At 39.7% G+C, this 20,723-nt stretch overlaps 1 protein-coding gene across 1 annotated transcript in view; it reads left to right on the forward strand.

Moving 5' to 3' along the window:
* The window catches only part of dock8 (dedicator of cytokinesis 8), a 58,734-nt gene that overhangs the window by 20,604 nt on the left and 17,407 nt on the right, over positions 1-20,723 (forward strand). Inside the window, exons 9-36 of the mRNA XM_051421445.1 lie at positions 2,841-2,990; positions 3,182-3,262; positions 3,406-3,568; positions 3,687-3,823; positions 4,214-4,307; positions 5,642-5,807; positions 6,666-6,783; positions 7,328-7,398; positions 7,607-7,751; positions 8,004-8,105; positions 8,218-8,313; positions 8,623-8,857; positions 9,739-9,903; positions 10,027-10,205; positions 10,582-10,674; positions 11,796-11,891; positions 12,506-12,655; positions 12,957-13,070; positions 13,238-13,393; positions 13,612-13,751; positions 14,080-14,243; positions 14,622-14,773; positions 16,191-16,373; positions 16,496-16,622; positions 17,052-17,139; positions 17,284-17,380; positions 17,935-18,069; positions 18,304-18,456. Of these exons, the coding sequence (XP_051277405.1) occupies positions 2,841-2,990; positions 3,182-3,262; positions 3,406-3,568; positions 3,687-3,823; positions 4,214-4,307; positions 5,642-5,807; positions 6,666-6,783; positions 7,328-7,398; positions 7,607-7,751; positions 8,004-8,105; positions 8,218-8,313; positions 8,623-8,857; positions 9,739-9,903; positions 10,027-10,205; positions 10,582-10,674; positions 11,796-11,891; positions 12,506-12,655; positions 12,957-13,070; positions 13,238-13,393; positions 13,612-13,751; positions 14,080-14,243; positions 14,622-14,773; positions 16,191-16,373; positions 16,496-16,622; positions 17,052-17,139; positions 17,284-17,380; positions 17,935-18,069; positions 18,304-18,456 (3,750 nt within the window). The remainder of the gene's footprint in view (positions 1-2,840; positions 2,991-3,181; positions 3,263-3,405; positions 3,569-3,686; positions 3,824-4,213; positions 4,308-5,641; positions 5,808-6,665; positions 6,784-7,327; positions 7,399-7,606; positions 7,752-8,003; positions 8,106-8,217; positions 8,314-8,622; positions 8,858-9,738; positions 9,904-10,026; positions 10,206-10,581; positions 10,675-11,795; positions 11,892-12,505; positions 12,656-12,956; positions 13,071-13,237; positions 13,394-13,611; positions 13,752-14,079; positions 14,244-14,621; positions 14,774-16,190; positions 16,374-16,495; positions 16,623-17,051; positions 17,140-17,283; positions 17,381-17,934; positions 18,070-18,303; positions 18,457-20,723) is intronic.

Here is a 20,723-nt window from a genome sequence, read left to right on the forward strand (position 1 = left end):
CTGTTGTTTGTCGTGCGGGGAGGTCTCATAGTTTCTTTTGGCAGTCAGCGTGGCAGTGAGGGATCAGTGTAATCTACAAGGTTTTATGTCTCTTCATCCTCACATATTTATGCCCCTGGGGGTCGTCATGTTTTGGTTCTATAACTTCTAATACTGCACCGCGTTTTCCCAGTCAACCATTTTGAGCCAGGGCTGTTTGTGTGTTTTCTGTGGATTTTCACAGCTGGATAGTTTTTTGGGTGGAGGGCCTGGAAGGATTTAGTTTGTACTTAAGTGCTCATGGATCTCTCAGATGAGACAGGGTTTTAGCCACTGTCCTTGCTCTCCTCTCAGCGCTGCCCAGCTGCTTTCTAGCTTGTCTGGAAGACTGATGGCTCTAATGGTGGGTCTGCTGGGTAAAAAAAAAAATTAACTATATGTGGATAGGGGTGTAAGAAAATATTGAAAAATATCGTATTGCAATATTTTATTTTGTGATATTGTAATAGTTCTCGATTTTTGTGGTTAAACCCCCAACTGGTAAAAGCAGTGTTGTAAACTCAGTGTGACTGTGATAAATACAAATGCATATGGTGGTGTGTTCTCTCCCCCCCCCCAAAAAAACAAAAGTAAAATCGCAATATATCGCCTAGCTTACAGTATCAGTATATCACAATATATTGAATCCTAACTCCTGTATTGTGATATGTATTGTATTGCCAGATTCTTGCCAATACACAGCCCTAGTGTTGGGATAACACAAACAATTAAAGTTGTGCTTTTGATGTCAATCCATAAGAGCAGAGCTAAAGTGTCACTTTGTCACAGTGTGTTTGCTTAAGATGACAAATTGTATTACGTGTTAAACCGAAGTATGTCCTTGTGGAGGTTAATACCACTTCCTGCCTATTACATTGAGCAGAGACAGATCCAGACTGTTAAAGAGCTATGAAATGTGTCTCTGTCTGAGTGAAGGAGAAACTGCCAAGCTTGTTAGATTTAATTGTAGTGTAACTGTGAAGCATTTGCTACTGACCCATTTATCTCCGAACCCATCACGCATTTACTTTCTTTTTCACTTTCTGTCCTTCCCAACTCTCTCTCTTGTTTCTTTTCCTCTGTCTCCTCCAGAGTGTTATATTTTATTTTCTGCCACATTCCTGCTGCATATTTGCCTCATTTTGTCTCCGTTTCCCTGCATCCCTTATTGTTGTCTTTGATGGGATGTCTGTTGCTGTGTTTGTGTTTGCTTTTTTGTCCACATCAGTTTTGTTTTTTCACATCTGCAAAATCTGCAGCAGATGTTCATATAATTCCATATAATACTCTCGTTATTAATCATGCCTCTCTGGTCCATCAGCCAAGGTGCAGACACAGGATTTGACCCAACAAGTGGCCTACTTATCATATCAGATTCACACATATAAACAGACAAAGCTTTTAGAGCACACACGCAAACGGACAGATATGCCGTCACAGTAAAAAGACTTACGAAATGTCTCTTCCTCTCCAAGTTTACTACAGGCGTTTAGAAGTCTTCTTGTTGTTGTTATAATACAAGACTAGGCAAGCCTAGTTTTGCTGGACTGTGACTGGAGCCTGTTGGGAGGACTCATTCAGAACAAGTAAACCACAGTGTTTTAAAAAAAACAAAAATGCATTAGATACTCTGCAGTCAGATAGCTACGCATTGCAGTCTGTCTGTTGTTTGACTGACAAGACATTTCTTGGTTGCTTAAGCAGTGGTCTCAGTAAGCGTTATAGCTGCAGATTCATGGAGCATTAGAGAATGCTGTAGGGCAAGTAGAGGTTATTACAATTCATCACATTTGAATTAAGTTGTTAAAGGGGTCTTAAAGGTTGCCAGATCTTGCTACACAATTGGCAAATTGGCAACACTGTTGCAAGTGTGTGTCATTAGAAAATGTTAACCATTTGCTCTTAAACAATGTTTGTCAGTCAGTCAGATAGATAGCCGCTGTGGCCTGACAAACATGTCATTTTAAAAAGAGCCACAACATTCCTTGTGTCTCATTTAATCCAAATTTAGTGTTTGAAGGCTTTCACAAGTGAATGTTATTGATTAATTATGATCGTTAACTCAGTGAACACTTGCACTTTGTTTGACATGTTTGTCCTGCTTAATGATAATATGAAGCATATGCTATTTAATTCAGCTGGCTCTGATTATTAGGAAGTGATTCCAAAAAGTCATTTCTCAGTAAGAGGTGGGCTCCTCCATTGCACTCTTTAGAGAAGCTTCCTTCTTCATAACTTCTTTATTTCTATTGCAAACTGTGCAGGAGTTTCTGGCTTCTTAGACCACTATTAACAATCAAATTTAAAACAAACCAAAAGTGATCAACCTAAAATACTTTTCCGAGTGTGTAATCTGATCACAGTTGCTGTCTTGAGCATTCCAGTAAAGAAATCAGCCAGGTTTGGCTGCCTAGAAGTCTGCTTTGGTGTGGTCAGTGTAATGGAGGTCCTATGGGATGAGCAGAATGAAGCAGAGTGCTTAATGGCTTTCCAGTGAATGGGATCACATGACACACAGCAGGCCAAGCCAGACCAGGACATATGGCTGTGTTCCTAGCCTGAGGTTATTAGGAAGGTGAATAGAGAAACAGTGGAGTGGACTAAATGGATGATACTCCCGGATCAGTCTTTGGTTTACATGAAACCTTTTCTGAACTGATTTCTTCAATATTTCATTAGAAAACATTGTATGTTTTGCATTTTGTTATTCCCTCAATTTGATGTCCATTAAATTCTATCAAAAGTAACCATGTATGTGCTTTTTGTAAAGAGAGTTTTTCTGGCTCTCAAAAGTTAAACTTTTCATCTTTGTCTCTCTTCAGATATCGGAGAACTTCTACTGTGATCTGAACTCAGAACAGTTTAAAAACTTCTTAAAACCTCACACTCCACATGTGGATCCCTCAACCCAGGCCAGATCTGCCATCTTCTCCATCACCTACCCTTCCCCGGATATCTACCTGGTCATCAAGGTAATAATGAATTTTCCTCCTTGCTTTATATAACTTCCTGTTTAAACTACTCCCAAATCGGCTTATATACCTGTAATTCATTGCAGATCGTCTTTGTATGTCTTGCTCTTTGCCAACAAACTATGGATGTTTTTTAGTTAGATTATGCTGCGATGCTCTGATGGCTCATGTACTTCCTGCCTGTGTTTTAGATCGAAAAGGTTCTCCAGCAGGGAGAGATCAGCGACTGTGCTGACCCCTACATGACATTGAGGGAATGTGACCATGCAAAGGTAATATGGCCGAGTAATTGTTTGTTGCTTCACAGTCGAACCACAAAGAAGATACTGCAGATTTAGCATACTGTGTTCTGAAGTTGAAGGCATTTTTTAAGCAGTCATGTTTAAAAGTTTTAATTTTGCTTTTGGTCTTTCAGAACAAGGACAAGCTTGAGAAGCTGCGAGGCCAGGCAGAGACGTTCTGCCATAGGCTGGGTCGATATCGGATGCCCTTTGCCTGGGCCACCGTTAATATCATGGAAGTCATCTCCACTGCTATGATAGACCGTGATGTCACAGACTCTGACAGCTTAAAAGGAGGTGTGCGCTTGTGTGTGTGTTTGTTCTAACAAGGAAAACCATGTGATGACTTTCCATGGATTGTGTATATCTGTGTGTGTATCATTTGACCCATGACCTTTACACTTTGTTTTTGCAGGTAAATCCAGCAGCATTGACCGGAGAGCACAGCTTCCCAGGAGGAATTCTGAACGTTACAATACCATTGATGATCAGTTTTGTAGCATTTCTGCCTTCAAACCTGCAACCATCACTGTCAACACCATCTTCAAACAGGTCTGACCACTATCGAAACACAAAGAGACAGACTAGTCTTTGAAAATGTTTATTTCCTTGAGATACAAAATGAAGCATAACAGACAGGCTTGTATATACTAGCCTTGCCGTATCTCATTCTTTGATCGAACATGCCATACCATCAATTCTAGTAAAGTTTCTACCATAAAGACATGACTTTGGATAAATCCGGCTAGAAAATCGAGTGTTAAGCACTGACCTCACTGTTAAAACCATCTCTATTATTTGTATTTGAAGCAAATGCTGCAACTTTTGTGTTTGTTTTATTCTAACATTCTATTCTTTGGTTTATTTTGCTTCTTCTCACCCTTTCATTGAATGCAAAAAAAACCCAATCAGTTGCTAACTGCTTCTGTGTCTGTGTGTCAGGAGGGAGAACGTTTGAGTGATGAGGACTTGCTCAAGTTCTTGGCTGACATCAAGAAATCCTCCAATCCACAGAGGAGAATCAAGACAATATCAGGTCATCTCTCATCACATCTAAACACTTGTTCTGGGATTTTATTTTATTTTATTAATTGAGGGAATAGTTTAGCAATTTCAACTTTCTTGCACAGTGTTGAGAAGATTGATACCACTCTTACATCTGTCTGTTAAATATAAAGCTGCTTAGTTAGCTTAGCACAATTACTTTAATCTGTATTTTTCAAAAAGTCATTTTTTCTGCACTTGGCCAAGAAATAGCTCAGCGCATAAACCCTTGTAAAACCACAACGTGATGTTTTTATGTTAGCTGCTGCTGTCTGCAGCTTTATACTTAATGGACAGACATGAGAGCTGTATGGATTTTCTCAACTTGCTCTCAGCAAGTAGGGGAGAGTGGGGTAAGATGAGCCATTTTTCATATTTAGGATCACTACATCAAGGCAATCATAGTTTTGTCGCTAACTAATATATCTGCATATATTTCAGGATGTTGTGCATCCCTTCAAACAAACAGAATGAGTGTAAACCTAACTGTTGTGATAATATAGCATGTCCAAAAAATGTGGTCTCGTGGCTCAACTTACCCCTTGTATGGGGTAAGTTGAGCATAGGAGCCGGGTAAGTTGAGCCGTATCCCTCCTCCTCCCCACCTCCACCCCACCCCTCCCTAACCTTCTCCCTCCCTAAATAACACTCACTTCTTCACATTCATGTGTATTTTATTTATTTGTAACAGGTACAATAACTTTTTTTTAATATTATTGCATATTACTGCTAAACAGCTGTTTTTTGAAAAAACATTTTAACATGAGAATGCCTTTAAGTGCGCTTAGGAAGAGAACATTAACAGCTGTGTTTTTGGAATATAGACAGAATATGTTTTTGGATATACTTATTGAGTGCATTTTGGCTGTAGCCACCGGCTCAACTTACCCCAGAGCTACCATTTTGACTTTATTAGTCCCCACAGCTAAAATGGTGCACTTTTATGTCAGGTTTATGACCTCATGTTGTAGCTCATAGATACCACAATTGATGTATAAAACAAATTTAAAATTTTCTATTTTGGTCTAAACACAATTCTCATGAAACTTATGATAGACTAAATTCACTTTCAAGAGTGAAAAATGATTTTTTGGAAATAAATATCTAACCACTTTACCCATGTGGTTCTTACATTCACAGACTCCATGAAATGATGCCTTCCTCCTAAATATTTGGTCACATGATCAATGTTTTTTACCATTTCCTAGCAACAAGGGGTGGCTCAACTTACCCTTTGGCTCAACTTACCCCACTCTCCCCTAAACTAAAAAGCATGTTTCCTTAAAATATAGAACATTTTCTTTACACACATTTTTCGTCTTCCAGGTTCCATAAAACTGGACATGTGTCCAGTCCACGACACGCCATTGGGATGTTTGTCCACTGAGCTCATCCCTCTGATACCTATGGCTGAGAAGAACACTCGGCACCTGATCAAAGAGGTGCTGGAGTTCCCATCCAGTGAGGTTTATGTGCCTCACAACATTTACAGGTGGGTTAGAAGGCGGAATATATAACTGAATGTTGACACACTCTGTTTACAACTTTTGGATATGGAATTTTTTATTCAAAGCCACTCAACGCAGTGGGAAGAAGGAAATAAGATTTTTTTTATTTGTTTAATCAAATGTTGTTTCTGTGCTTAAAATAATTTGGTCTATCATTGAGTAAAGGAATACCGCTCATACAAAACTTCCCCCACAACAGGATGAAATACACAGAAGGTTACAAAAAGCAAATGATTCATAGCTTGAGGTGTAAACAGGTTTGTTTGCTCTTACAGACAAGTTTATTTGTCTAAAAGGCCAGAGGCACTAGGAACAGTCATGCTCTACTCATCACTCAAGAGCTGACATCTTTCCACATTTTTAGTGTAGTGCCTATTTTTAGGCATTTCCATCCAGGCTAGGTGAAATTGCCCTTATAGTGTAACAACAAGGAGGCAGCCTGTGTGAGCAGAGGTTTAAATCAATTCTAAAATGGTTTTGCTTGAAACGTTAGTACCTTCATGTGTGAACAAGTCCCCTGCATGGTAATTATATACCCACATTCTCTGAGCATTTGTTCAGTGGAATCTGCGGTTTTTCGTTGTATTCAAGGTTTCAAGACAGATTACAGTGTTGTATTAAAACCACAGGTCAAAGTAAATTACTGGTTGTTTGGACTTTACTGTGACATTACTGTCACCTTAGCGCTACATGACTAAGAAGTTGCTGTGCAGACAGTGCCATCTAGTGATGTATATTGGAACTGCTTCAATTTATACAGAGAAGGGTTTTGCATGCTTTTTACATGTACTAATTAAACAGGAAGTCTCCCCGGCACTCCTTCTCTCCCTATATCTCTGTAGGAACCTGCTCTACGTCTATCCCCAGAGGCTTAACTTTGTCAACAGGCTAACATCAGCAAGAAATATCACCATCAAAATCCAGTTTATGAGCGGGGAAGACCCAGCCTGCTCTCTGCCTGTGAGTGCTGCTGGTTTCTCACAACATTATTAAGCTGTGAAATAGATTTGTCAAAGAATTTCCACTGTATTTGCTCATAGAAGTGTGTGCAAAGTAATTATTCCACCTGTTCAGACTGAACACGACGAGATCACAAATGCATGGCAATGCATTTTCAATGAAAGTGATGGGGGACAAAATCTACAGTCCTTGTTTTGTGCAAAAATGTGTTCAAAAGTTAATCTGAATCTTAAATGAGGTTTCAGCAGTTTTAGTTGGACAAATCAAGTGGATATCGTAAAAAGCCTTTTTAGTACACAATTCCCCCTTTCAGTGTCTTAAGACAGACTTGAAAACCTATAAACCTATCCTTTTAAGGAGGTTTTATTGAAGTGTGTTTTGGAAGCCAGTAATTTTTAGAACCTGTTACAGAGTCACTAGTATAGATTACCAGCCCTGTAAACACGACACAGACATATTTTGCAAATGTTGTGCTGTTGGACAGAAGAGTATCACAAGTTATTGCACCTATAATTTATATATTTATTCCATTGTCCATTCTCAGGTCATTTTTGGGAAATCAAGTTCCCCTGAATTTTTACAGGTAGTCTACACCCCTGTCACCTACCATAACAAGTAAGTACACATTACTGAGTCACATCATACTGTTTGTGAGCTTATTGTTTTCATTTAAACAGTCTGAGTAACTTCTCTCTCCCTCACACACTCTGTGTTGTTGTTACCTTCTTTTTTCTCATCTCTCCCTTTTCTATCCTTGGCCCTCACCCATCCCTCTTTTCCACTGTGTTCTTTCTTTGTTACTCCCTATTTCTGTTTTTCTCAGGTCCCCAGACTTCTATGAAGAAGTGAAGCTAGCGCTTCCAGCCCATCTGACAGAGAGACATCACTTGCTATTCACCTTCTACCACATCAGCTGCCAGCAGAAACAGAACCAGAGCGGCAGCTGTGAGACGCTCATTGGATACTCTGTGAGAGTTTGTCCTTTACTTCCCAATCATATTCAAAATGTGCTGGCACCTCGAAGCACTGCTGTGCCTAATTACATACTCCCAGAGACACTAGCATGGTTGAAGAGTCTTTTTAAAACACAGGAACAAATTACTTTTAAATTACATTTAAATTAAATAATATTAATTTAATAATTGTATAAAAGTTCACCTTTTTCCAAACTGACTACATAGAACATTTTCTCACATAGTTATTGTTCGCTTTTCATCTAGTGGCTGCCCATATTGAATAATGACCGACTACAGACTGGTCAGTTCTGTCTGCCCATTGCCTTGGAGCGGCTACCTGTCAACTATTCACTGCACACTCCTGAGGTATACACATCTGTTATTATATTATTATTATTATTATTATTATTATATCATTCGGCATGTTCGTATTATGTTAATGTGTGTAAAGGAGTAAAGGAGTGTCTTTGTTGTATAGAAACTTCCTGCTCAGGCCCCCCCGGTCAAGTGGATGGACAGTCACAAAGGACTTTTCAACCTTGAGGTCCAGGCTGTGTCCTCTGTACACACACAGGTTAGTAGTTTGATTAAGATGCCGATTCGCTTCTGCATAACAGTGGCTATTCTTCCTGGGATCCAGTAGTGGTTGCGCAGACAAACACAATGACTGTATCTTTTGCTTGCCCTCGCTTCCACCCTTTGTCTGTCATGCACACGAGTAGGTTAAACATCAATGCACACATAACACGACAAGTGCTACAGTAAGACATCCACCCTGGAGCATTACATGTCCTGTTACTTGTCTCTTTCGTTGTCGCTTTTTATCTCTCTGCTCCCCCTACAAGTACCACCCTGCAACAAATCCTCTCGTTTTCTGTACCAGGACAACCACCTTGAGCGTTTCTTCACCCTCTGCCACGCCCTGGAGGGTGGAGCTACATTCCCGCTGCGGGTCAGGGAGGAGAAGATTCCAGAGAACAAGCTGGAGCATGAGCTGAAGCTCAGCATAATTTCTCTGCCCTCCTCCAGCTTAGAGCCTCTGGTCCTCTTCCTCCATCTGGTGCTTGATAAACTCTTCACCCTCATCATGCAGCCCATGGTCATCGCTGGTCAGACTGGTGAGGAGTTGGTTTGAATCAAATAATTGAGTGAAGTCATTGTTGCTGCATAGAAATGGCATCTCACTAATTTTGGGAAATTTCTACCTGTTACACATATGATTCTTTTTTCTCTTATCAGTCAATTGCTCTTTTATCAACAAGTATGTAAAACATCCCATTGCACCAGCTTCTCTATTACACCGTTTTGCTGCTTTTCTCTGGTTTGCATCGCTGTATATTGACTACATTTGGCGCTAGGAAAGTTGGTTGGACCAAAGAATACATTTGAAGATGTCACCTTGAGCTCTGGGAACCTTTTCTGGGAGATTCTTCTGTATTTTTTTATGTTCTATCAACTAAATCATTAACAGAACATTTGAATAAATAATCAAAAGATGAATCAATAATGAAAATAGTAGTTCTAGTTACACACCACTGTGATACAAATTAGCAGACTGAAAATGATGAGAGCAAGAAGATGAACAGTTGACTGGAGTTAAAAGTTGTTTAGTATACAGTTAAATGTGAGAAATTAATAATAAAACATCCTACAGCTAAAGGTAGCCGTTCAGGCTGATAGTTTTGTCTAACTAACAGTACAAAACTCAAAAATACATTTGAAATTATATAAAACAATACAAAGAATTTAGCAGATCGTCACATTTGAGAAGCAAGAACCAGTACCTGTTAGTAATAAATTACTAAAACCAATCCAAATTATTTCCAATAAAATTTCTGTTGATCAACTACTAGTTCTAATCAACTGATTGTTTAAGGTATAAAATCATTGTCATAATGATATTTTTGATAATAGTCTGTCTCATTCCATTATTGATTTTATACCTCTAACATTTGTTTTATATTGTGTGTGTGTGTGTGTTAATGTCTGTGTCCTACAGCTAATCTGGCCCAGATAGCCTTCGAATCAGTGGTATCTATTGTCAACAGTCTTCATAACAGCCAGGAGCTCATCAGAGACCAGCAGGGTAGGAACAGCCTCTTGGCGACCTACCTTTACTGGGTGTTTCGTCTGCCTGATCCCCCTCAAGACATGCAGAATGCAGGTACTGACATAAGTATTCATGCATTTGCATACTACTTGTTATTTTCCTCTGATCATATTTGCTGTTGTTATTATTTTAAGAATTAAAAATGTATCTTTATTGTGTTCGTGGACCTGTGTTCAGGTTCCGGGAGTATGATACCTTCGGCAGAGAGTCGTTACAGCACTATGGGTCGGGCCACGGCAGCCACAGTTGGCAGTATGCTTCTCCAGTCCAGAATCCGCAGCAGCAGCAACCCTGACATCCCTGGTCCGCACAACTCTGCTGAAGACATCGAGGTCAAAAATATCCTCTCTGCTAAGGTACAGCGGGTGACCCCAAACCAAATCTGCCCCGGCTTATACAGTCAGTTTTGGAAGCTTTTGTAGCAACATAATATTCACATACACATATAAATAGGATTTAAAAGGTGCATGATATAAGCTTTCTCTAAATTTGCCCTATTGTTTTCTGAAAGTCCATATTTCCAAATCTATGGTTTTATGTACAAGATAAACTACACACATACACACAGTGCAGTATGTAAATATCCCAGCATGCTTACACATACACACAAAACTGTCATTTGCTATTCATCCCCACAGTACATTAGGTATTGTAATAGACCACTTGACGCCCACTCTAATGAATGCATTCATCACGTTCAATGTGATGGAACCTGGGTGTTTCTGTCTTTAGGGCCACAACAACCCAGGCAGCCGCATGTCCACCTATGTGGATGTAAGCAACCACAATAACCCCGTAGGAAGCACCAGGCCCTCCAACAGAAAGGTAAAAAAAGTTCTCCCTTCCCCCACTACCATGGTATGTGGTACAGTATGTGAGATAATACATCACAGGTTCCTGATTCCAGTTTGGAGCACTTTGATGCAGACAGATTTGTGTTGCATTTCTCATTTCTAATGAGAAACAAATCCTAAAGCTGCTTTAATTCATCTACCCTAAAGCAGACCTTGTATCCCTCTGATCTGAAAAGTTGGATGGTAATATTAGTTGTCTTCTGAATATGGAAATTAGAGCATCAAGATATGAATTGATGTCAGAGCTGACACTCACATTAAATCATTGAACCTTCTCTGTGGCCCTATAGATGTTTGGTATGAGTATATACAATAATATGGTGCACAATGAGGTGTCCCGAAAAAAAATTGAGGAGATGGAGGCGAAGAATGTCATGACATGAAGCATCAATCAATTTAACTTAGTGAGTTTAACCTTTTACGTGCTACTACTAAAATACAAAAGGTTACTGTGCTGTTACAAATATGTAGTTTAATATAGTTGAGTTATAACAGAGATGTAGATCTGGTTTTAAACTTAGGAATAAATGTTTGAGAAGTACCAATGTATGATTTTAATTGACACCTGGCATGTCTTCTAATTTCTAATGTATTTTGTGGTTGTAGTATAATATGGTAATACATTTTATTGTAGGATGGATTTAGCCTGTAATGCTGAAGTAACTTCTACGTGGAGACCTACAAATAATGGATATTAGTAGCATTATCGGTTATGTTTATATTGGTAATTATTGAAGATTAGAAAGTGTTTCTTGTCTTATACTTTGTCAGAAGAACTCTACTCATTATTGTTAGAATTATGCATGTATTAAGCAGTACTCAGACTTTAAACATCCTAATGTTTATCTTAATAAGTAGAACTTGCAGCCACCAGTTCCTTCTAGTTACCACAGGGTGGGAGTATGACACTGAGGACACTGGTATCGTGGTTGTTTGGACTTTGGTCTACGTTTCTTAAAAACGGATTTAAAAAATAGTAATATCCAGAATGATACTTGCAGATACTTTATATTTAATGAAATATTCTTTATTCCATTATCTACCAAAGGGAGGTTGTTCCTCACTACAGTTTGTGTATTTTCTCTCTTGCAGCAGTTTCACGAGGAGTTGGCCCTGCAGATGGTTGTCAGCACCGGGGTCTGCAGAGAAAATGCATACAAATATGCCTGGTTCTTCTTTGAGCTACTGGTCAGTGTGCTTTTTTTCAAGTGTTTTTTGTGTTTTTTATTGACACTTTAAGAGAAAAAGTAAGGAATGCTTCTGATGTCCATAGCAAATGGATAAAGTATTAGAAATGACTCACACCAAACAACAAATGACCTTGTGGCCACACACCTTAAAAGATAAATGATGGTTTTAATGTGTGGTGTATAAAAGGGCATTTTGAAATCACTGTAGTCTGTAATTAATCGAGCTGCTTGACAATTTATCACTCTTTTGGAGTTTTGGAAGTGTATCATCACTCACATTCACTTTGATCCATTCTTTAAATCTCACTTATTTATGTTTTTTCCTTCAATAACTTCACAACAGGATGCCCCCATTTAATTAATAAAAGCTGTCTTTTGTAATTTTAATGTAAAATGAGAATAGAAAGTGATGATACATAATAAAAAGTTGCTCTTTTAATATCAGGTCAGCATTTTTATCAAATCAACTTTGTATCTGTTGGGTTACTTGACATATTGTTGACTTACATGCTCATTCATCACTCTTGGCTTCATATACTTTTCCCATGTTGTCTGTGCGTGTGTATGTGTGTGTGTGTGTTGATGTGTGTTGATGTGTGATTGCTTAAACAGGTGAAAAGCATGGCTCAGCACGTGTCTCATCTTGACAAGCACAATGTCCCTCGAAGAAGCCGTTTCTCTGACCGATTTAAAGACGACATCACCACCATTGTCTCTGTGGTTACAGCTGAGATTGGGACCATCCTTGTCAAACAACATAAGGTCAGGAACATGATGACGATGAAAACAATACATTTTACTCATCGATATCTCAGTCAGACGATTGCAACTGAGTCTAGCAAAAGACAAATATGTGTACCTTCTGTTTTTACTGCTGGGTTGGGTAGAAGCAATTTCAGTCTCAGTGTACATGTTGTCAGTGTCCTCCAAACAGCAGGGAGTTGGAGGTGCTAATTGTATTTACCTCTGTGGTACCAAAAGCTCAGCTTTCACAACTGGATGTTCAGGAAGATCTACTCAGTGCAGCTTACTGATTGCTGTTTGATGACTGTTGTTGTTTTAGGAGGTAGAGCAAGCAGAGAAAGTCAACATCAGCCTGGCCTTCTTCCTCTACGACCTGCTGTCTCTCATGGACCGAGGATTTGTCTTTCAACTTGTGAAAAACTACTGCAACCAGGTAGAGTAACACTGATAACAAACAAAAACCATTTAACATGCGTCTTAAAATACATAAATGCAGTAAGTTCCTCAGTTGTAAAGTGTGCCTTTTTTCTGAAACTGTTGCAAAAAGCTACTATCATTTATTAATTAATTGATTTTATTTTTGCTCTATTTCCCTTCTAGATGTCAGCTAAGAGTGTGTCGATGCCAACATTGATCAGCATGCGTCTGGAGTTCCTGCGAATCCTGTGCAGTCATGAGCATTACCTCAACCTGAGCCTCTTCTTCAGCAGCCCTGCGTCTGCTCCGGCCTCACCATGTCCATCTATCTCCTCACAGGTCTGCCTACTTGTCAGTCAAAATGTGCACTTTTGTATATTTGTAAGTCAGGCGACAATAAGGGGAATGTAGAAAGTCTTTAGATTGAGTAGATAAGATTAGATGGGGCTCAATTTGAAAAGAGCTGTTTAAAAAGTACTTTACCTTGCATTAAGGAAAAATCTTGTCCTTGTTTTGTTCCCACCCTTCTCATTGTTTCTGTCACTCCTTCATTTCAGAGTTCCAGCTCATGTAGTTTCCAGGAGCAGCAGAGGATCTTGGGGCTGTTTGAGCTTTCTCAGGATTTCAAACAGCAGCACTACCTCGCCGGTCTGCTGCTGACGGAGCTCAGTGCTGCCCTAGACATGGAGTCAGAGGGGTATGGAAATATAGACACCTTCAAGTTGTTGCTAAGATATTGCCCACTTAATACCTTGTTATTAAATAAAACTGTATTGTATGTTAAGGTTTCTCTACTTTCCTTCAAGGTTCCCACATGATTCACATTAGCTTCCATGTATAAATTGATCACAAATCACAGTCACAAATAAAATAAAATCACAGACTCAGACTTGCAAGCTGATAATTGTTTGATATGAATTCTACAACCGCCTGAAAGTGGCAAAAAAATTTACATAACATCTGTTTACTTCTAATGTAACTGGTTGATTGCAATAATAATTAAAAATGTGTATGTGTGTTCACAGTGGAAAGGTCCAGAGAAAGGCCATCAATGCCATTTACAGCCTGCTGTGTTCCCATGATCTTGACCATCGCTGTATTAAACCTGAGGTCAGAGCCAAGGTGGCTGCTCTCTACCTCCCCCTGGTGGGGATTATCATTGACTCCACTAACTATCTGGACTTTACAGGTATGGATACACACAAACACGCAAGTGCTCTGATACATGAGTACATAAATTGCATATGTACTCATTCAGTTCAAATCTGTATGATCTGTAGACACATACAGTTCATAGAGACTTAAGTTATTTACTGTAAATTAACAAAAGTTGCATTTTGTAACTATATGATAATATTGTGCACACAGTTGTACACAAATTCATAATGAACTTACATTGTGGACAAAATCGAATTGATTCCTAAGTCTATTTTAAGATAAAGGATAGAGATAGATAAAGTCGTATTAGTGTCAAAAGTGTTGCACAGTAAAAGCTGTGATTTATTCCTGCATGCTCTAGTCCTCTCTTTTTCAGTTAAATATATTTGACCCCTGTTTGTCTCCGTAGTTTCTGACACACGCGGCGGGAAAAACAAGACTGGCGGACCTGAGGATGACCTTGAAAATGCTTCACTCATCAATCAGTCTGTTGCCATGGCAATTGCTGGGAACCCTTTCAACACGTTGGGACGTAATGTTCTCGTTTCCATGGCATCCATGGTAAAATTCTGAAATTATTTCTTAATGTTAAAAGGATTATGATTACAGTATGCTTTTCATTGTTTTTAAAAGTTCAAAAGTGCACGTCTGTGTGTTTGTATGTGTGTGTGAGTGTGTATCTGTGAGTATTCTACCTCCTAACAGGTGAGCTGCACTGAGGTAGATTGATTAGCTGTCAGAGCCACACACACACTTCATCCATCCTGAAAAATCACACACACATAGACACACACACACATCTGCAGGAGATGGTTTATGGGCAGGCATTGCCATCATAAGTGAACAGGGCCGTCCTTCCTGACAAACACATCCATCAAATGTAGCTACAGCAACAACACAGGCACTAAAACTGAACACCATTCTCTTCCTCTTTCCCTGCTTCTTTCCAAGAGATGAATCAGTTCCTTGTATTCTGTAACATGAAATACCGTTGTGGAAAAACTGATTTTCACAAAACTGGGCCATAAGCCTGGTATTCATCACAAATCCAAACATGGCTGCCAGAGCACTTGTTCCTTACTTTCAGGCACGTCCCCTTCAAACAATGTTTGAATCTTTTACTCTTAGCAACAAAAAGGATTTTTCACATGAAACACATTTTCAAATAAACAAGTGATGTTTTTGATTACATGCTAAAAGTATCTGACGTTGGTTCTGGTGAGCTTCACTCAGTCCTGCTGTGAAACAGAGACCTGGAAACCAGGTTCTAGGTGGGACACCTAGAGCACTAGGAGGTTAATGGCTACATTTATCAAAGCTGCCACACAGTGAAGCAGCAGTAGCCCTCTATAGTAGCGATTCATCATCACACGAATGAAGGTGAATTAATCTGCAGTAGATTTAACACCTATTAAGATGAGGAAGAGAACCATACTTCACTAAAGTGTGGAAAGAAGTGACCGGCCATGTTTGTGGTTTAGAGAAGCTTGTGAATGATATACCATTAGTTTCTTAGGTACACTTACACAACTCAATGGGTAGAGCAGGAGACTACCACTGACAGTGTTATGGATGTGTTTCGTAGTTAGGGTCAGCTATAAAAACGAATTGATTGTGCTGTAAACCATTTTGGATCAAAGCATTCCCCTGACTATCTGTTGTGTGTGTGTGTGTGTGTGTGTGTGTGTGTGTGTGTGTGTGTGTGTGTGTGTGTGTGTGTGTGTATATATATACATCGAATATAATTAAAGGACGTCTATGCAGTAAATATATTTTTACATTTGAATACTGTTTTGAATGCATCACTTTGATTTATTTTCCGGGAGGTCATTTCTCGGTCTCGGTGCACATACAGCAGATGCATGTATGGACGTTTGTGTGTATGTTTCTGAGTGAGTGCAGGTGCTTCTCTCTCTTCAGTGAGAGCTTTATTACTGTATCATGCTTTACATATATCTCTCTCCTTTCCTCTTACCAGCAAGGTAAATCTGTAGCCACCCTGGCAGCAGACACCAGTCGCCACCTGTTAGTGTGTTTCCTGTGGGTGATGAAGAACGCTGATAGGAGTCTGATTCAGCGCTGGACCATAGATATGCCTCCCTCTCAGCTCAACAAGCTGCTGGAGCTCCTCACTATCTGTGTATCCTGCTTTGAGTATAGGGTCAGTTTGCTCATGTATCGACTTGTGCATCAGTGCATTCATTGTCTATTTATTACAAAATATTAAAACTGTATGCACTTTATGTTTGTGCCTGGTGAATATATGTTCATGTGTGTTTAAAGGGCAAGCAGAGCACTGACAAAGTGAGCACCCAGGCCTTACAGAAATCTCATCAGGCCAAGATGCAGCTGGAAGAAGCCCTGTTGAGAGGAATGGGAGCCCGCGGGGAAATGATGAAACGAGTTGGAGGTAGTGTATGTCTTGGAATTGCTTGTCTGTCAGATTTAGATCTGCATTTTCTGCAATATTTTGAAGTTTTGAACATGAACTACCTCCAAAACTAGTGAACACACAGATTTCAGTATTCTTATAAGTGTGCGGTCAGCAAGTCACTGCAAGAACCAATTTCAGTTACACAGTCTGTGCTTGGGCACTCTCAGTCTTTCTGTGATAGTCAGGAATTTTGAACAACTTATGCCTCCTCTGTGTTTAGCAGCATTTCAGATATGGGTATATCTAGAGTATATGGACACCAAGTAGATGTTTAATTATTGTGAAAATGCAGCTTTAATTGTTAGTATATATCAGCAATTGTTCATCTTTTAGACTGCATTGATTCCTATGATACAGTTTAATACATAGGCTGTCTGTACTGAACTGCTTTTGAATCCCTCACAGGAATGGATAGGACCATGGGTCAGAGAGAGCACCTACGATGGAGGAAAGACCTCACTCAGTGGAGACAGACCAACGACAGACAGGATAAGTAAGTTATAACATGTCTGCCAGCCAGTATTTAAAATGTCCCTTCCTGCTTCCCTGCTTTATCAGTGTCTGTCCTTCTCCCTGACTTTCTTTATTTTGCCTTTCCTTTCTAAATATCCGTCTTACTCTCACCACCTTCCATCAGGACTAAAGCAGAGCTGGACCAGGAGGCTCTGATCAGTGGAAACTTAGCCACTGAGGGCAACCTTATAGTGCTGGACCTCTTGGAAACCATTGTACAGGTACAGGTCATGCAATATCTTTAAGGACTATTATGTACAGAACAAGAACACATGAAAAATGCATTGCAGTCCTTTGATAGTTTGTCCTTTGTTATTAGATTGCACTATATTGTGAGATTTTCCTGATACTTCGCAGCAGCAGAGGGATCACAGAGTCAACAAGAGATTATCTTTCATCAGGAAGTCTTTAAATAAATCTGTTCATTTGTATGCATATTAAAATATCAACAAAGTTTCTGATTATATTATAAAGTGATAATTACTATAAAACAGAGTAAAAACTGGTTGAATTCAAAGGTAAGTCTTTTAATTGCTGATAGTGAACACAAAGATGGCATAATGTACCATCCACACATGTAAAACATTTCATTCTGAGTTTAAAAATATCTGTGAAGACTGCTTATTAAACCACCTCCCTGTTGTAAAGTTCACTTGTGCGATTTCTGAGCAGTTAAACGTTTAGTTTTACATTCCAGTGGCTTCCTGGTGTATCCACAGTTGTTACCTTTTGTCTCATATATTTGGTAATTTTTCTTCATCTGTCTCCTGTCCAGGCAGTGCCATTGTCTGAGTGTAAGGACAGTGTGGTTGGCGGGGTGTTGAAGGTGTTACTCCACGCTCTCACCTGCAACCAGAGTAGCACTTTCCTCTCTCACACCTTCAGCACACTCCGAGCGCTTGTTGTCAAGGTACTTTCATTATGATATGTGTGTTTGGTGAAGATTTAGGAGGAGGTGTGTGGGCGGGTGTGTATACACAAACATTATCTGTGTCTAAATTAAATGTTCTTATTTGCTTGTGGGGGTGGTAACCTGCTGATACAAGCTTGAATTATTTTTGTGTATATGCGTGTATATGCGTGTGTCTGTGTATACCACCTTGTGTGTCTGGTTTCATTTATCTGTATCTGTGTTTGTGTGCAGTTTGGGGACCTGTTGTTTGAGGAGGAGGCGGAGCAGTGTGCGGACCTGTGCCAAAAGGTGCTTCAGTACTGCAGCAGCCCTGTCGATGAAAACAGGAGCCAGGCCTGTGCAACCCTCTACCTCATCATGAGATACAGCTACAGCAATGCCAGTGTAAGCACATACACGCACACACAAACACACAGAAGATGAGCCTGTGCATATCCTCCAGTGGGTTGTAAGGACACATATAGAAGCGCCCACACAAGGTAAATGTCAGGCATGTGTTACCTTTCTGTCAGATAAAACATTATTTAACATCTAAGCTTTCAGAAGAAATTGCAATTATGTCAGATTTAATTTATTTTAAGTGCACATGAGAGTTCAGAATTGCTTATGATGCATGTTCTCATGAACACACATTGAAGATATCTTATCCTATCTTCTTCACTCTTCCTCTCCTGCTCGGCTTTAATGTCTTTTCCATGTCTATTTTGAGCGTGCCGCAGAAAGTTTTTGCTGAAGGATGTGTCTCTGAGTAGAGAGCAGAGAGATATGTCACTGTCTGCCTCCCTATGTTCCAACCCCTCTTTAACTAATGACAGCCAGACCTCTGTGTGTGTGTATGTGTGTGTGTTTCAATACATATGTGTGAATGTTTAAGTATATGGGCCTCAAGGGCAGGGAGAGAGAGAGAATGTGAAAGGGGCGGAAAGGAAGAAATCACGATGGAGATAGAGGAGTGTTTTTGCCAGAGGGGAAGCAGTGATGGAGGGAAATAAAAAGATTGACAAGAGACAGATCTGAAGGAAGGTTCGTTTAGGATCTAGTATCTTCTTTCATTTTCTCTGCTTGTTCGATAACTGTTGTTGCAGTCGATATTTCCCGTGTTTACAGTTGTCCGCTTTAATGAAAGTCAGACATCAGCCTGTGGAGAATACTGGCGCGCGCGCACGCACTCACGCACACACAGACACACACACACACACACACACACACACACACACACACACACACACACACACACACACATATTTCCAGTTTAAAGAGAGCATTTCCCATCTGCGTGTCCCGGCATATGTTTGTTTATATGGTGTATACAGAGGGAGCTGTGATCTGAATTAGTGTAGCAGCCGTATGACTCATTTGCACAGAACTTACTACCTCTTCCTTTGTTTATGTTTTCATCCCTTCATCCGCCCTCGTCTTGCTCTGTGTCTGTCACACACACTTTTCCCCCCTCTCCATCATTTACTTTAATTTCAGATTATTGTAATACAAAGAGAAAATACCAGGCTTTATTTCTAGAAACGGACAAATAAAACAAATTACTAAAAACAGATTCCTGTGGTTAAAACTTGTCCAGTTATTGAAAGGTTTGAAAGAAAGCGAGAGGAAAAAGGGCAGATGAGAATGAAAAGAAGAGAGAAAGACAAAGAGGGTTATGTGTTGACTTAAGCTATCATTTAGGCTACTTTTGAGCACGCACGCACGCACACACACACACACACACACACACACACACACACACACACACACACACACACACACACACACTGAGTTAGAGGGCAGTGATGGGTGGTTAGGCTCTGGCTCCATGCTCAGTTGAACAGAATGGGGCCGTAGAGATGATCCATGGGTGATTATGTCTCTGCTAATGGGAGATCATTTCCCGCTTAGCTGGTCATGCTGGAGATAGATGGGACTTCACACATACACGAGCACACTCTCTCTCACACATACACACGGTCCTCGCTGCAGAGGATGGAGGGGTGTTTGTCAGGCCTGTTATCCTGGACAGGTAGTGTGAAGGATGGAGAAACAAGGAAAGGGAGGGGACAAGGGACAAAGATCTAGAAGAGAAACAAACCAAAAACAGCTTACCAATATAACTATTGCTTATTCTTCTTTTTTAAATAACCAATCTGTTGCAGCTTGTCTTTTTCTGTGTGCTATCAAATGACGATAAAATGAGCATGGCACAAGCAAAGTTGTTTCCAAAGGCACCGTGTATTGCATGATGGAAAAGATGTGGAAATCTTTGTTTTAATTGCATGTTAGAAGATCCTACAATTGCACACATACCACACAGTACAGTGTGTAAGCATTTAGATTTTCAATTTATATCTGTTTTACTGATTATTTAGGTTTTGCATGGTCTGAGTAGGAAACTTGAAGGCTAGGTTAAAAAAGAATGATGGAATTACCAGAACACAAACATAACTCACTCTCTTGCTTAATTCCCATATAGCATTGTAGGTGGTTGTATTCCGTATATGACAACAGCTTTTGTTTTATTTGTTTTATTTTTGATAAAGTAGTTCCTTATTTAGAATAATTAGTTCTGCCTGATATTTATTAATATTAGGATAGGACAGCAACCAATAGAGTGAGTACTAGTAGTAGAAGGAACCACAATAGCAATGTATGTCATATCCGTT

This window comes from Dicentrarchus labrax, unplaced genomic scaffold (assembly GCF_905237075.1).
Source record: "Dicentrarchus labrax unplaced genomic scaffold, dlabrax2021, whole genome shotgun sequence".
NCBI classification, from domain to species: domain Eukaryota; kingdom Metazoa; phylum Chordata; class Actinopteri; family Moronidae; genus Dicentrarchus; species Dicentrarchus labrax.